The sequence below is a fragment of the Myxocyprinus asiaticus genome, chromosome 25 (genome assembly GCF_019703515.2).
Source record: "Myxocyprinus asiaticus isolate MX2 ecotype Aquarium Trade chromosome 25, UBuf_Myxa_2, whole genome shotgun sequence".
Classification (NCBI taxonomy): Eukaryota; Metazoa; Chordata; class Actinopteri; order Cypriniformes; family Catostomidae; genus Myxocyprinus; species Myxocyprinus asiaticus.
The window spans coordinates 15743682-15761246 of NC_059368.1; the positions used below are offsets into that span (position 1 = coordinate 15743682).

At 39.0% G+C, this 17565-nt stretch overlaps 1 protein-coding gene across 1 annotated transcript in view; it reads left to right on the forward strand.

Annotated features, from left to right (window-relative positions):
• Window positions 1-17565, forward strand: part of LOC127415918 (lactation elevated protein 1 homolog B-like) — a 36666-nt gene that overhangs the window by 6752 nt on the left and 12349 nt on the right. Inside the window, exons 2-6 of the mRNA XM_051654931.1 lie at window positions 1699-2057; window positions 3213-3264; window positions 3440-3541; window positions 3815-3942; window positions 7445-7544. Of these exons, the coding sequence (XP_051510891.1) occupies window positions 1699-2057; window positions 3213-3264; window positions 3440-3541; window positions 3815-3942; window positions 7445-7544 (741 nt within the window). The remainder of the gene's footprint in view (window positions 1-1698; window positions 2058-3212; window positions 3265-3439; window positions 3542-3814; window positions 3943-7444; window positions 7545-17565) is intronic.

The following is a 17565-nucleotide window of genomic DNA, read 5'->3' on the forward strand; positions in this document are numbered from 1 at the left end:
TTAATGATAACCTATGTACTATTTCCTATTATCCCAATTAAAAAAATATATTCTTGTGGTAGCTGTTTTTTTTTTACCTCAATTCCCATGAGAACTGGTGCTTCTGCACACTGCAATAATAATAATAATAATAATAAATGTGAAAAACAAAGAATAAATCAACATATTATATTATGGCATATACTGATAAGTGACACACATGAATTGCTATCAGGTTGTTAACTGTGATAAAGGCAGAAACTTGTTTCTTGTATCCAGTAGAAATATTTAAACATCCTTTGTAAAGCAAATTTGCCATAAAGTGTTAAGACTGACTGAAAGTATAACTTGTTTTATCTGACAGCCAATTACAGTAGCACTGAAACCTTAATTGTTAATAAAACCCCTCTTTGTGGAAAAAATTTACACAACCTATAAATTGTTGCAAAAAATTACTTGATAATATACAACAGAAGAACACAATTAAGAATTTAATAAGCTACGGGGTGGTTTAGTGGCTTAAGCTTGCTCTCCTGTATCCTAAAGTGGCTGTAATCATTCGTGCAAGAATGCAAAGCACACAGACTAATCAAAAGCACAAATGATCAAATGTTACAGAAATGTAAACTGTTGTAGTTTAGTGTAACTTTGTCAATGTTTAATTACCTTTTCAAAATAATCCTTCAGATAGGTTGAACTTGAGCCATGATGGTGGTGCGCTAACATTTTTAGTTCCACTTCAACACGCATGTCAGGATAATTCATGGATATTCATGTATGATATTCAGTGCCACTGCGCTGCCGCGTTCTCAGAATCAATTAATCGGAGAATATATTTTTTCTCCCACCCCTTCTTCAGTCGGGTCACTCACACAGGTGGGCCTAAATATTTTTTCACAGTCGCACACAATAATTTTCAGTCACACTGTAGAGCCCTGCCTTGCCATCTCACTGTTCACTGCTACTGGGCGGGGCTGCTGAAGTAATAAGGTAAAGTAGTCATTGATGTGTTGTTGTGGAGGCGGTCAAATGCAAATGTATACCACAGTGTGACATCACAATATAGAGGAAGTAGAGAACGAGTCATTTTTGCAGCTTTGTTTTAACATGCTCTTTTTGTTGTAAGGAGGAAGTTTTGAGTTCTGAAACTTACAGTATGTTTTTATAGTACAATGAACTTTAACTTGTGAAAAGATGTGGTGGTGTAGTGGACTAAAGCACTGAACTGGTAAGCAAAAGGTTGTTGGTTCAATCCTCACAGCCACCACCATTGTGTCCTTGAGCAAGGCACTTAACTCCAGGTTGCTCCAGGGGGATTGTCCCTGTAATAAGGGCACTGTAAGTTGCTTTGGATAAAAGCATCTGCCAAATGCATAAATGTAAATGTAAAAAGATCAAAGAAAAGTTGATTCCTCTTGTCATGACCTCTTTAATGTGTCCTTGGCTGTATCCTGCTTTTTTTCCTATGTGTTTTTTTATTTTTATTTTTTTGTTTTTTTATACAGCAATAAAAAAGTTATGTCACATGTAATAGCTGTTGTCAGCATTTATTAATTAGCATTAATGAAATGCAACATCATCTGAGAGTTGAAAAATCAACAGATTTTTACATTTTAACTGTGTTCTGCTTTATAAAAATTTGGGGAATTTTTTTTTTTTTTTTTTACTAAACAGATGTCAAATACTTGTTCAACAACTATCATATCTTTCTTTATTAAGGTTGTTCAACATTATCTCCGGGACATTCAACCCTGTCAGGATCTTGGGCTGCCCCTAGACACAGTGGACTGGTCAGCCACTATGAAAGCCTGGTGCGCACTGGGTCACTTCGAAAGGACGCCCAGCAGAGAGCTGCACTTTTTCAATTGGAACAGTTAAATGGAGTGATGGCAGCCTATACCAACATCCCTATCCCTCTCCCTCATCCTAAAGACTGTATTTTAAAGAGTCAAACCACCAACAACTCAGAACTGGAGAATAAAGGAAAGTCAAGGGGAATGTGGGCAGACAGAAAAGTTTGCAGTCCAGAAAAAATTGTGTCAAAGGAAAAAGAACATGATGCTAATGACACCGAGGAGGTATGGTTTGTGCGTCGTGTGCTAAGCTGAGCTGTGCACTCTGTAAAAGAAAAAGCTTAGGAATCCAACATTCAGTCAGGCTTCAGAACTTTCACTATGGCATTGCCTAATTTGAGGGGGGAACGGTTAATTCTAGGTCAAAGGAGCTTCAGCCTGTTTGTGTTTTTGTGCTTGTGGAGGGTGGAGAGTGGGAGGAAAGACCAGACTCGCACTTGCTGGATCACAGCACAGCCCCCTACTGAGTCAGGACACCCAGCCCATCCCTCGCTTCAGTAATGAGGGGTCACCATTGTCTGGGAGAGAGATTCTCATCTCCACAAACGCAAACATGTACAGTTATGTGCTACTGTCTTTATTTACCTTCGGTCTTTTCTCTTTTTCACTTCTCAAGCAGATAAGTGGAAAAACACTTGCTTAGAGTGTAAAGTGTCTTGAACAGAGTACTGCATATGGAATGAATAATCTATTCATATTTTTAAGTTTAATAGCTTATAATGTGGTTGTTGTTATGTTGAGATGATAAAAGGTAGCTATGATTGAGCTATCATTGTTTATTTAGCATTACCAGAGGAAACAACAGTTCATTTGTGAGTTAAAGAGAGTGGAAAACAAAGCCTTTATGCCTAAGGGTGTTGGCATGTGAACTTTTCCCCCTGCCTGCGCCCTGTGAAAGAGTAGAGCATGACTCCACCTTGTGGATCCGTCCCTGACAGGGCCTGTGTCCTCTCTCGCTCAGACTCTTCTCTGTGTTTGTCCACTGTACCATGACTAGACCACTGCCACCAGCCACAATAATGAGCTACAGAGAGATCTGGAAGTCAGTGCGAAGTCACACGCTGTCATCCAAGGACGCTGTGCCTCACTGCTCAAAGAGCATTCACCCAAAAAAAGCGTGAGGAAGAGGTGAATCCGGGCATAGAGGTGTTGACTCTCTGTCTTCCCTGAATAATCTTTTGTCTGCAGTCACAGAGAGTTCTGTACAGGCTCATCAAATGCCTTGTACCCCTGAGAATTCAATGCACTGCACACATTATTTGGAAACTTTGAGTAAAGATGACTCTTTATCTTTACATGTTAAGTACTATTTTCAAGGGTTACCAGAAGGATTCTCAACATATTTACGACATAAATCTATTTCATGCTTATGTTTTACAGGAGTCTCCAAAGTCACCTCCTCCCCGTGGTTACTATATTCATGGGCATGTTGGTAAGTTACAGTTAGCTTCTGTAAAATAACAACTTTCATCACGTTTGAATTTAACCATGGCAACTACCGGTTCATCTTTTTGGTCATTTCAAACATATTCAAATTGCATTATTATATGTTTGGATGCAACATTTTAGAGAAGAGGATGTTAATGTTTACTTTTTGTAATTAACAGGTACTGGAAAAACAATGCTGATGGATCTTTTTTACTCATTTGTGAAAAACAGCAGAAAAAAGAGGGTTCATTTCAATGCATTCATGTTAGATGTTCATAGAAGTAAGTTCTCTAAGACCAGGATAAAGTTGCTCAAATGTGGGACAATTTCAGGAAAAATCGGACATCTGTTTTCATGTATTCACCTCATTTCATATTGATAGACTAGCATTATTATTAGTTATAGTGCTAGTTATTATGTATAAACAAAATGTAAGGAACGTTACAGTATAAAATAGAAGTTAAATGCTTTTCTCTAAGATCAAAATAGTTTTTTTTCTGCATGAATGTTTAGTTTGAGAGCATTTGACTTAAATATATGCGCATTCCATTCAGGGATCCACAAACTGAAACGGAGCCTGCCAAATCGAAGAATAGGTAAAATGACAATTTATGACCCCATCTTTCCGGTTGCCATGGAGATTGCTGAGGAAACCTGTCTCATATGCTTTGATGAGTTTCAGGTAAGAACAGGAGTAGAGAAAAATATTTAGTCAGATTTGTAAAATGTCTAAGCTGCAATGTAATGCACATATACTGTGTGTTGTGTATGATGGTGCGAGGAAAAATAATACTTAGGAAATGCCACAGAAATTGCTACTATTGTTGTTAAAGATTCAAAATGTGTACTGTATATTTTTTAACATAGACACCATTTCACTCTACTCCAGTCCACAAAATACATAAGTCTTCTACTGTTCATCTGACCGAAGTGTCTACCAGCATTTCAAAGATATAAGGTTTGTTCATTTTGGAGCCATCTAGTGGAGTCAGATACCTTCACACAAGCTGTGACCACCCACTAAGGAAGTTGGAGATAATTAAACAGAAAATAGTATTTAGAAAACCAGTTTGAATTTTAAGTTACCCAAGAAGCATGAAGTCATTGAAGGACAGCATTACAGTACATATATTTGTGCTTTTCTTTTTTTTTTCAACACATTTTGCAGCAACAAATTACTTTAATCTATAAACCCATTCCTTAATCTGTATCATTCTAGGAAAAAATATTATTTATAACTCTAGTCTTTCTCTAAAATAACAAATTCTGTATCAGGGCTGATACTGATATTTGCACTTTAACAAGGTGTCAGTCATTAATCTCCTACTATCAGAAGGTCTATGTTTTTACACAGTATGCAACTAACGTGTGTAGACTAATTTCTACTAATCAAGAGTCTCATTGTACACAGCGTTCATTCTCTCACTGTTTAAGGATCAAGGGCAGCTCTTTTTATTAATGGCTTTTAAAGCTGAAATGCTTGCCTCAGACGTGATCGCTTTTTTTTTATTTATTTTTTTATCTATGCATCTTATTGCCTGGGAGCTTACCTTCAATGTGCTCGCCAATCGTTGCTAGCGGTAAAATGGAAAGCACGCACATTTTGTTTATGATGCATAAATGAGGAGCTGACAGCCCCTTCCCAATCAGGAGCCACTGCCACTTAAGCATGCAGATGAGGCATCGAAGCCCCTCTTGCTTCCTTGAGTGAGGGGTAATGGATAGCGACTATGGTGGGTCGCATGCATCTATGCCTCTTAAATGCTAATGAAATTTCTCCATTCTCTTCATTAGTCCAGCATCATTATCAGTAATTTGTAGCCTTCCCCCTTTGTCCCTCTCCACTCCCTTAATGAATGCAAGCTATTGAGAGAAGCACCAAGAGAGATATAGAAAGAGCAGGAGGGAGAGGAAGAGAGAGTAGAAAATGCTTGAGGCATTGTCTTAGGCCCCTGTCAGTCGGCGGGTGAAATTACTCATCGACACAGTTGTGTAAGTAAAGGTTTAAGATCAAAAGAGTGCAATTTGGCACCCGTGTGCACCACACAAAAGTGACTCTTTGCTGGCATAATTGGATGCTCATTTGAATATCCACGGCGTTGTTTTCACTGTTGTCCACAACAACGCCAAAGAGCCACACAGAGAGCTTTCTTGCGCTCAACCTGGCAATCAATACCCCAAGACTTAGAGTGTGTGTGTACACGCACACAAGTGTCGCAGTGTCCGCATACAAACAAAAAACAAATACAGGATAGATGAAAAGGTCATAGTTAAATAACTCCTTTGAAATGAAGAACAGAAGAGGACAGTTAAAGGAAACGTGATCCAATTTATGCGATAGCACCTCGTCTTTGTAACAGACCACCCTTCCAACAACACACACACACATGCATGCCCTGTCTTTGCTGCAAGTAAGGCCACTATAGGAGATACTAATTGGGTTTGATGAGGCCGAAGGTTTAATATGCAAAAAAAGGGAAACACTTCAATATAAGAAAAACAACATATGCTGGGGGTATGGCAGTCATAAGTGTCTCCTTCTAAGAATAGTAGAGCTCTGAAAGAGATCTTCTACATGACAAAAACATCCTGGCCCCACATTTGGCTCCTCATTGCACCTCACAAATATGCAACAATGTACTATCAAAATGCTAATAAGGCCATATACTGTGTAAAACATTAAGATCAGTCTTTTGCCTAAATGTTTAAATGTATTTCAACACTGAGGAACCCTTAAAAAGTAGTAAAAACATGGTCAAAGAGAAGAGAGAATGATGGAAGGAAGATCTCATTGAGTGTTATTGACTAAAGGGCTCCTTTTGTCAGGGGAGGGTCAGCAGCCCCTGTGTTGCTGCAGATGTGTGTGAGGCAACAGCTCGCTGCTGTGAAAAAGGCAACGTTTAAATGATAATAATGAATGATGATGATGAAAATGATAATAATGAAAGAACCACTCGTCCTCTCGCTTCTGAGATTCAGGGACAGCCATGCCAGGCCCTCAAGAGCACAATGGGAGCGCATCTGTGTGTGTGTATTTGTCTCTGTGTGGCCATCTGGCTGTCATTTCGCCACTGATTTTACCTCAACGCTGTTTAGTTATTTATTTATTTATGTATTCATTTATTTACTTTTTTCAAGCTGCATTGGCCACTTGTCCTTGTCTCCAGCAGAAAGCCGCGGCTCTGTGTGGCCATTTTACAGTCAGGTGGAGTGGCTTTGTGTGTGTTCTGCGTGTATGTGTGAGCGTGTTGGGGAGGGTGATGTCAAAGGACCTTGGCCGAGGCTTTGGTTTTAAAATGTAACGACACCTGGTTTTCATTCATTCATTCGCATGTACACAAATGCACAAGTACACATACATGCACACAATTGTGGTAATTAGCTCCAGGCAGAGGAAGTGCAAAGGGGATAGTGTTGTGCCACGTTCATCTTTAGCTCGTACACCTGTGCCTGCTCCCATAGTCTCTGACAGACATGCTGAGAGAACAGAATAGAAACAACAGCAGTAGCCATCTTTTAAGTCAGCATGAAAACAAAATTGACCCTATTTACTTTATTAATACACATTCCTGGTCTTATTGTGAATGATTCATTGGTGAATGGCATTCCAAATTTGTAATCTTTAATCAAAATGTAATAACTTGCTCTTCCTCTGAAGGACTTTTCTCTCCAAGTCCACTTATTTTTCAGCCCCTCCCCTTCAACCACCTGTCATATAGAGACCGGTTTCCACAAACCAATCAATCTACAAACCAATCAATCAACTGCCAATGGATAAAATCCTTTATCCTGTTTCTCTTGGAAATATCTCACATTAAATTTAAAGTAAAATGGGTTGTGAACACCAGTACGTGTTGATTTCAAAATTAATCATCTTGCTCTACTGTCAATCTCAGTGTACATTGTGACAGTATACAAGACTGGGGACAATTCAGTCAGTTTGGCTGATTACAGACCTTAATGGAATTCAGGTTATTTTCAGAAATCTGTGCTAAAACATTTGGGTTTTAGTTGATAAATGTTAAGAACTCAACTGCAGTTATTCCTGTGAAATGTACTGATGGTATGCTGTACAGTATATCACATAAGCAGGAAAAAAGGAATTGCTGATGGTGATCATATGCAACCCAAATTAAACTGTCCTCCAAGCAAAGTGAAAAGAACAATGTCGTATTGTCTTTCAGGTGGTGGATATAGCGGATGCTGTGATTCTGAAGCAGTTATTTGAGGGGTTGTTCAAGTGTGGGGTTGTAGTTGTTGCCACCTCAAACCGACCACCTGAAGGTGAGGGGGTTGTCTGGTCCAGACAGTCTGGGTAATGTTGAAGGAATTTCAGTTATTAATATACATGTTTAGCTATATTATTCTGAAATTTAGTATGAAATTATTATAAAAATACATATACTGTGATTTTATATATATATATATATATATATATATATATATATATATATATATATATATATAGTATGCATGATATTTTATATATTATATTTAAAATGTGTAACAAAAATATTTTATTTTTATATTTAAAAATTATATATATATAAATAACTCAACAAAAAAAGAAACGTCCCTTTTTCAGGAAACTGTATTTTAGAGATACATTTGTAAAAATCCAAATAACTTTACAGATCTTTATTGCAAAGGGTTTAAACAAAGTTTTCCATGCTTGTTCAATCACCCATAAACAATTAATGAACATGCATCTGTGGAACATTCGTTAAGACACTAACAATTTACAGATGGTAGACAATTAAGGTCACAGTTATAAAAACTTAGAACACTAAAGAGACCTTTCTACTGACTCTGAAAAACACCAAAAGAAAGATGCCCAGGGTCCCTGCTCATCTGCGTGAACGTGCCTTAGGCATGCTGCATGGAGGCATGAGGACTGCAGATGTGGCCAGGGCAATAAATCGCAATGTCCGTACTGTGAGACGCCTAAGACAGCACTACAGGGAGACAGGAAGGACAGCTGATCGTCCTCCCAGTGGCAGACCACGTGTAACAACACCTGCACAGGATCGGTACATCCGAATATCACACCTGCGGGACAGGTACAGAATGGCAACGACAACTGCCCAAGTTACACCATGAACGCATAATCCCTCCATCAGTGCTCAGACTGTCCACAATAGGCTGAGAGAGGCTGGACTGAGGGCTTGTAGGCCTGTTGTAAGGCAGGTCCTTACCAGACATTACCGGCAACTACGTCACCTATGGGCATAAACCCACCTTCGCTGGACCAGACAGGACTGGCAAAAAGCGCTCTTCACTGACAAGTCACGGTTTTGTCTCACCAGGGGTGATTGGCGGACTCGCGTTTATCGTCGAAGGAATGAGCGTTACACCGAGGCCTGTACTCTGGAGCGGGATCGATTTGGAAGTGGAGGGTCCGTCATGGTCTGGGGCAGGGTCACCGCATCATCGGACTGAGCTTGTTGACATTGCAGGCAATCTCAACGCTGTGTATTACAGGGAAGACATCCTCCTCCATCATGTGGTACCTTTCCTGCAGGCTCATCCTGACATGACCCTCCAGCATGACAGTGCCACCAGCCATACTGCTCATTCTGTGCATGATTTCCTGCAAAACAGGAATGTCAGTGTTCTGCCATGGCCAGCGAAGAGCCCGGATCTCAATCCTATTGAGCATGTCTGGGACCTGTTGGATCGGAGGGTGAGGGCTAGGGCCATTCCCCCCAGAAATGTCCAGGAACTTGCAAGTGCTTTGGTGGAAGAGTGGAGTAACATCTCACAGCAAGAACTGGCAAATGTGGTGCAGTCCACGAGGAGGAGATGCACAGCAGTACTTAATGCAGCTGGTGGCCACACCAGATACTGACTGTTTCTTTTGATTTTGATCCCCACCTTTGTTCAGGGACACATTATTCCATTTCTGTTAGTCACATGTAAAGCACACACATTTCACATTTCACATGTCTTAGTTGTTGAATCTTTTTATGTTCATACAAATATTTACACATGTTAAGTTTGCTGAAAATAAAAGCTGTTGAAAGTGAGAGGATGTTTCTTTTTTTGCTGAGTTTTTATATATATATATATATATATATATATATATATATATATATATATATATATATATATATATAAAATATACAGTTGTGCTCAAAAGTTTGCATACCCTGGCAGAAATTGTGAAATTTTGGCATTGATTTTGAAAATATGACTGATCATGCAAATCTTTCAAATTTTTTGATCATGCGTCTTTTATTTAAGAATAATGATCATATGAAGCCATTTATTATCACATAATTGTTTGGCTCCTTTTTAAATCATAATGATAACAGAAATCACCCAAATGGCCCTGATCAAAAGTTTACATACCCTTGAATGTTTGGCCTTGTTACAGACACACAAGGTGACACACACAGGTTTAAATGGCAATTAAAGGTTAACTTACCACAACTGTGGCTTTTTAAATTGCAATTAGTGTCTGTGTAAATAGTAAATGAGTTTGTTAGCTCTCACGTGGATGCACTGAGCAGGCTAGATACTGAGCTATGGGGAGCAGAAAAGAACTGTCAAAAGACCTGCGTAACAAGGTAATTAAACTTTATAAATATGGAAAAGGATATAAAAAGATATCCAAAGCCTTGAAAATACCAGTCAGTACTGTTCAATCATTTATTAAGAATTGGAAAATTCGGGGATCTCTTGATACCAAGCCAAAGTCAGGTAGACCAAGAAAGATTTCAGCCACAACTGCCAGAAGAATTGTTCGGGATACAAAGAAAAACCCACAGGTAACCTCAGGAGAAATACAGGTTGCTCTGGAAAAAGACAGTGTGGTTGTTTCAAGGAGCACAATACGACGATACTTGAACAAAAATGAGCTGAATGGTCGAGTTGCCAGAAAGAAGCCTTTACTGCGCCAGTGCCACAAAAAAGCCTGTTTACAATATGCCCGACAACACCTTGACACACCTCACAGCTTCTGGCACACTGTAATTTGGAGTGACGAGACCAAAATAGAGCTTTATGGTCACAAACATATGCGCTATGTTTGGAGAGGGGTCAACAAGGCCTATAGTGAAAAGTATACCACCCCCACTGTGAAGCATGGTGGTGGCTTACTGATGTTTTGGGGGTGTGTGAGCTCTAAGGGGAATCTTGTGAAAGTTGATGGCAAGATGAATGCAGCATGTTATCAGAAAATACTGGCAGATAATTTGCATTCTTCTGCACGAAGCTGCGCATGGGACGCTCTTGGACTTTCCAGCACGACAATGACCCTAAGCACAAGGCCGAGTTGACCCTCCAGTGGTTACAGCAGAAAAAGGTGAAGGTTCTGGAGTGGCCATCACAGTCTCCTGACCTTAATATCATCAAGCCACTCTGGGGAGATCTCAAATGTGCGGTTCATGCAAGAGGACCAAAGACTTTGCATGACCTGGAGGCATTTTGCCAAGACGAATGGGCAGCTGTACCACCTGCAAGAATTTGAGGCCTCATAGACAACTATTACAAAAGACTGCACGCTGTCATTGATGCTAAAGGGGGTAATACACAGTATCAAGAACTAAGGGTATGCAGACTTTTGAACAGGGGTTATTTCATTTTTTTCATGTTTTGTTTTATGATTGTGCCATTCTGTTATAACCTACAGTTGAATATGAATCCCATAAGAAATAAAAGAAATGTGTTTTGCCTGCTCACGCATGTTTTCTTTAAAAATGGTACATATATTACCAATTCTCCAAAGGTATGCAAACTTTTGAGCACAACTGTGTGTGTGTGTGTGTGTGTGTGTGTGTGTGTGTGTGTGTGTGTATATATATATATATATATATATATATATATATATATATATATATACACATACACGCAGTGCATCCGGAAAGTATTCACAACGCTTCACTTTTTCCACATTTTGTTATGTTACAGCCTTATTCCAAAATGGATTAAATTCATTATTTTCCTCAAAATTCTACAAACAACACCCCATAATGACAACATAAAAGAAGTTTGTTTGAAATCTTTGCAAATTTATTAAAAATAAAAAACGAAAAAAAAAAATCACATGTACATAAGTATTAACAGCCTTTGCTCAATACTTTGTTGAAGCACCTTTGGCACCAGTTACAGCCTCAAGTCTTTTCGAGTATGATGCTACAAGCTTGGCACACCTATTTTTGGGCAGTTTCTCCCATTCTTCTTTGCAGGACCTCTCAAGCTTCATCAGGTTGGATGGGGAGTGTCGGTGCACAGCCATTTTCAGATCTCTCCAGAGATGTTCAATCGGGTTCAAGTCTGGGCTCTGGCTGGGCCACTCAAGGACATTCACAGAGTTGTCCCGGAGCCACTCCTTTGTTATCTTGACTGTGTGCTTAGGGTCGTTGTCGTTGGAAGATGAACCTTCGCCCCAGTCTGAGGTCCAGAGCGCTCTGGAGCAGGTTTTCATCAAGGATGTCTCTGTACATTGCTGCATTCATCTTTCCCTCGATCCTGACTAGTCTCCCAATTCCTTCCGCTGAAATACATCCCAACAGCATGATGCTGCCACCACCATGCTTCACTGTAGGGATGGTGTTGGCCAGGTGATGAGCGGTGCCTGGTTTCCTCCAGACATGATGCTTGCCATTCAGGCCAAAGAGATCAATCTTTGTTTCTCATGGTCTGGGAGTCCTTCAGGTGCCTTTTGGCAAACTCCAGGTGGGCTCTCATGTGCCTTTTACTGAGGAGTGGCTTCCGTCTGGCCACTTTACCATACAGGCCTGATTGGTGGAGTGCTGCAGAGATGGTTGTTCTTCTGGAAGGTTCTCCTCTCTCCACAGAGAAACGCTGGAGCTCTGTCAGAGTGACCATCGGGTTCTTGGTCACCTCCCTGACTAAGGCCCTTCTCACCCGATCGCTCAGTTTGTCCAGGCGGCCAGCTCTAGGAAGAGTCCTGGTGGTTCCAAACTTCTTCCATTTATGGATGATGGAGGCCACTGTGCTCATTGGGACCTTCAATGCTGCAGAAATTTTTCTGTACCCTTCCCCAGATCTGTGCCTCAATACAATCCTGTCTCGGAGGTTTACAGACAATTCCTTGGACTTCATGGCTTGGTTTGTGCTCTGACATGCACTGTTAACTGTGGAACCTTATATAGACAGGTGTGTACCTTCAACTGAATTTACCACAGGTGGACTCCAAGTTGTAGAAACATCTCAAGGATGATCAGTGGAAACAGGATGCACCTGAGCTCAATTTTGAGTGTCATGGCAAAGGCTGTGAATACATATGTACATGTGATTTTTTTTTAAATTTATTTATTTTTTTTTGTTTGTTTTTTTCATTTTTTTATTTTTTATAAATTTGCAAAGATTTAAAAAAAACCTTCTTTCACATTGTCATTATGGAGTATTGTTTGTAGAATTTTGAGGAAAATAATTGTAGGGCTTTACTGGTTGTTTAGATCAGTGTTACTATCAGAAATAATTAATAATTATTTCTGTAGTTATTAATCAATATTTAAATTAATTAATTGGATCTAACTCATTAAAACCTCATATAGGACTCCAGTAAATGTAGTGTGCTACGTTTAGGAGCAAGTTTGGTTATTAGCAATAATTAATAATTATCAAAGATAATTATTAATTATTAAAATCAATAGAACATTGATGAGAATCAATGTTAGCTTTTTTTTTTAATCCTTTAAAATCAGCACTTATCAATTGTTAACATCGAAGAAACATTAAAATTAACACTAGCTTATTGATCATTCTAATTCAATCAAAGATAATTATCAATTATCAAAAATCAGTAGAATATTAATAAGGATTAACATTGACGGGGCACCACCCTGAAATCAGGGACTAATAACCGAATATTAAAACAGTCTCAATATTAGATTGTTTTCTTAGGAAAATCGACATCCGAAGAATATCGATTTTCGAATAAAAAACAATGAATGAAGGTTTGAATCCGAGCACTGACATCCCGTCAGCACGACACAGGCGTATGCAAAACAAACCAAAACACTTCTCTTTGTAATATAAACAAAGTTTATTTATGCAGTAATATCAATTAATAATTAATACAATGCAGTCAATAAACTTCCGACTTACAACTACAAACTAAACAGTGATATGATTAGATATGGAAATAAAAATAATCCTATAACACAAGGTGTGTGTGTGTGTCAGTGTGGTTAGTGAGAGAGAGAGAGAGAGAGAGATGATTAAGTGACAGCCCGAAAGCTGATTTCGCTATAGCTGGAGATGAAGCAGCCGTGTTCATCACTCAAAGACGCGGTTTTACGAGCGGGGCTCGTAAAAGTCCCTTGTTATTTGACTCTTTAATGGATGAACTCAGTTGCTGTCTCACCCGCGATGGCGAAAATGCACAACAGTCCAATTTGGTTGGACTACAATACAGCAAAACAAATTCGTGATAATTAATACCCTGAGTATTAATAATTAGCGGACATGGCGGTCCGTAAACTGTACAAGCAAAAACCTTGAAACACAAGAATAACACACTATAATATTCTATCTCTGCCCAGACGTAAACCTCTTACTTGAATCGCATGAGGACACAGGTAGAATGTGTTTTCCTCCGTCCTTTAACTTTGACCCGGTTTCTTGAGGCTCGTGTGATGACTAGAGCCGTTTCCTCGCGCTGTCGGCGGCCGGTACGGCTGTTGATTCTCAGAGGGCGGTACGGCTGTTGATTCTCGGCGGGCTGGCGGAGAACTCAGAAATGTCGACTTGATTGAAGATGGAAGAGAAATCTTTAATCTCTTCACTTCTGTAGGCCAACGGATGAAGATGCGAATTGCTCGGCGGTCTCCTTCGGATCCGTTAGAGTGTTTGGTTGAACACAGAGTAATCTCAACTCGTCCAGCGAGATGGAGATTGTATGGCTACAGTTTCAAGTCGGACATTACTTCCTTATGCCACGAGGTTACACCGGAGAGCAGCAAAAAGCTACGTCCGTATTCGGTGAACGAAGTAGCCGGAAGCCACTTTGGAAGCATTTCAGAATTATTTGAAGTCCTGATGATGTCATGTTTGAGGGATGTTCTGTGGTGTGCCTCATCCAATAGGAGTTGAGTGCTCGATCCTTTAGTGGGCAAGGCTTCATGGATCTGTAGTCTGTTTTGGACTCCCTTTGTTTGATTTTGGCGCGATTTTATCAGTAAGATTTACGACTTAGAAGGAGGGGGCTTGAGGAATGTTTTTTATGACTGTTAGGCCTGCCTTTGTCTTCTATCTGAATACATGAGGCCCAACATAATGAATTTAATCCATTTTGGAATAAGGCTGTAACACAACATAACGTGGAAAAAGTGAAGCGCTGTGAATACTTTCCGGATGCACTGTATAATATATATATATATATATATATATATATATATATATATATATATATATATATATATATATATATATATATTATACACACAAACACACACACTGATAGCCAAAAGTTTGGAATAATGTACTGATTTTTCTGTTTCGGAAGGAAATTGGTACTTTAATTCACCAAAGTGGCATTCAACTGATCAAAAGTATAGTCAGAACATTACTGATGTAAAAAACAGCACCATCACTATTTGACAAAAGTCATTTTTGATCAAATCTAGACAGGCCCCATTTCCAGCAGCCATTACTCCAACACCTTATCCTTGAGTAATCATGCTAAATTGCTAATTTGGTACTAGAAAATCACTTGCCATTATATCAAACACAGTTGAAAGCTATTTGGTTTGTCAAATGAAGCTTAACATTGTCTTTGTGTTTGTTTTTGAGTTGCCACGGTATGCAATAGAGTGGCATGTCTTAAGGTCAATATTGGGTCAAAAATGGCAAAAAAGAAACAGCTTTTTCTAGAAACTCATCGGTCAATCATTGTTTTGAGGAATGAAGGCTATACAGTGCTTGAAATTGCCAAAAAACTGAAGATTTCATACAAAGGTGTACACTACAGTCTTCAAAGACAAAGGACAACTGTCTCTAACAATGACAGAAAGAGATGTGGAAGCCAGATGTACAACTTAACAAGAGGATAAATACATCAGAGTCTCTAGTTTGAGAAATAGATGCCTTACATGTCCTCAGCTGACAGCTTCATTGAATTCTACCTGCTAGTAAAGAGAAGACTCAGGGGTGCAGGCTTTATGGGGAGAATTGCAAAGAAAAAGCCACTTTTGAAACAGAAAAACAAAAAGAAAAGGTTAGATTGGGCAAAGAAACAGACATTGGACAACAGATAATTGGAAAAGAGTGTTATGGATCTTAACCCCACTGAGATTTTGTGGGATCAGCTAGACTGTAAGGTGCGTGAGAAGTACCCGACAAGACAGCTACATCTATGGCAAGTGCTACAGGAAGTGTGGGGTGAAATGTCACCTGAGTATCTGGACAAACTGACAGCTAGAATGCCAAGGATCTACAAAGCTGTCATTGCTGCATGTGGAAGATTTTTTGATGAGAACTCTTTGAAGTAGTTTAAGAAGTTCTGAATTTTTTTTTTTTTTTTTTTAATTGTAATAGTAATTTTTCCTGTCCTGACTATACATTATGATCAGTTGAATGCCACTTTGGTGAATAAAAGTACCAATTTCTTTCCATATGAGCAAAATCTGTACATTATTCCAAACTTTTGGCCGCCAGTGTATATGTGTGTGTGTGTGTGTGTTTCTAAAGTTTACCTCCACTTTTAGTCACTCCTTGGTTAATCTGTGTATTTTGATGCCATGATTTTTGAAGTCTATTGATAGTCCGAGAAAAGTCTTTCACTACTTTTCTGCTTTTTCATTGCTCTCTCCCTCTCTTAATCACACACAAACACCTGCCACTGCTACACTGGCTGCTGCTCTGCGGTGGGTTACGCAAAGCTAATCTGAGGAGTGTTGAGGGTTAAAATACAATGAGGATGTCCTCTGATCTTCGACCATCTGATCTTGGACCCCGTTTTTTTTGTAAACTATAGAATTTGTTTTTGATGTGCTTTTTGGTGTATGCTAGAGGTGACTATTAAAGTGAAACAGAGAGAATGGAGAAAACTGGCTTGTTTTTGCTTGTAAAGCTTTCAAGGTGCACACACCGTGTTTGTCTAGTATCTTCATTTAACCTTAAATCATATAGAAACATCAACCTCACTGACATCAACGATCTCTCACCTGAACGCCGTTCGTCATTAAACAAGCCAACTTCATTTGATACCCACTTGAACGTGCGCAGTTACTCTTATCTCTCGACACCAATCCCACTTTTTTCTTCCACTGCCTCATTGTTGATTCAACAGATGCCGTTTTTTGCAATTGCTGTGATGTTACATTAAACTGGAGAGCGAGCACGTAAAAGAGAGTGATAAGGGTAGAGATAAGACAGTCCTTCTCTGCCTTTCTATTCTCCGTCTCTGTCTCGGTAGTGCTGCAAATGTCTCGTTGCATGAAGTGGCCTTGTGTGCTGAGTACAAAATGGTGAGCGGCAGTTACATAAAGAGACCCTCTCCTAATATTAACCAGCCACTGAGAACAAAGCCTACGCTAAAACTTAATAGCCATCTTATTCCATTTTAATTAAGTGACTAATGGATGGACGGGTACACATGAAAGATGGCAGAGAGAGAGATGGCACAGAAAGAGATTGCTCGCTTATTTGATACAAAGATGTATCTCAGGTGAAGTGAGGGAAATGGACGGACAAAAGTGAAAGAGGATGCACTTCACTTCCTAAATCTTTAAATTACATATTAAACCTTTAGTTATGCACTGGGTTAAAAATTGTTCAATAAACTTACAAAAGAATATCTTGTAGAATTTGTCCTGGAGCATCTGAAAGGGTTTTTATATCCTTGGAAAACCTTGTCTAGATGCTCTTGAATAAATGATAGTCAATAAAGACATAAACAAATGTGGCAAATGTTTGATTAAAAACTCTTAAATGATGATCATTATGATAGTAATTACAGTATGTTCGCCATGATAGACATTATTGTTCTATTGAATGGGAAGAACGGATGATCCAGACATATGGGAGTCAAATTTACAAGGCATATTAAGATTTATATGTTTACCCAAACAATTATTTATATTATGTAATAATAGTTACATACTGGAGAGTCACCTTACAGGAGTCATGTGATGAGAGGTATTTTTCCCTAATCTCTTGAAATACTGTATATGAGTTAAATTTACTTTGAAAACAAATAACATTCAGAACTGAAATGCTTCCTTTCCACTAGACTAAAATTACGTTTTGGTCCCTTAAAAAGGCTTATTTATACTTATTGGTCCAACAGGCTTCATTTAGTTCCAGACAAGTTGAAGAATGTCAATGATTGGTT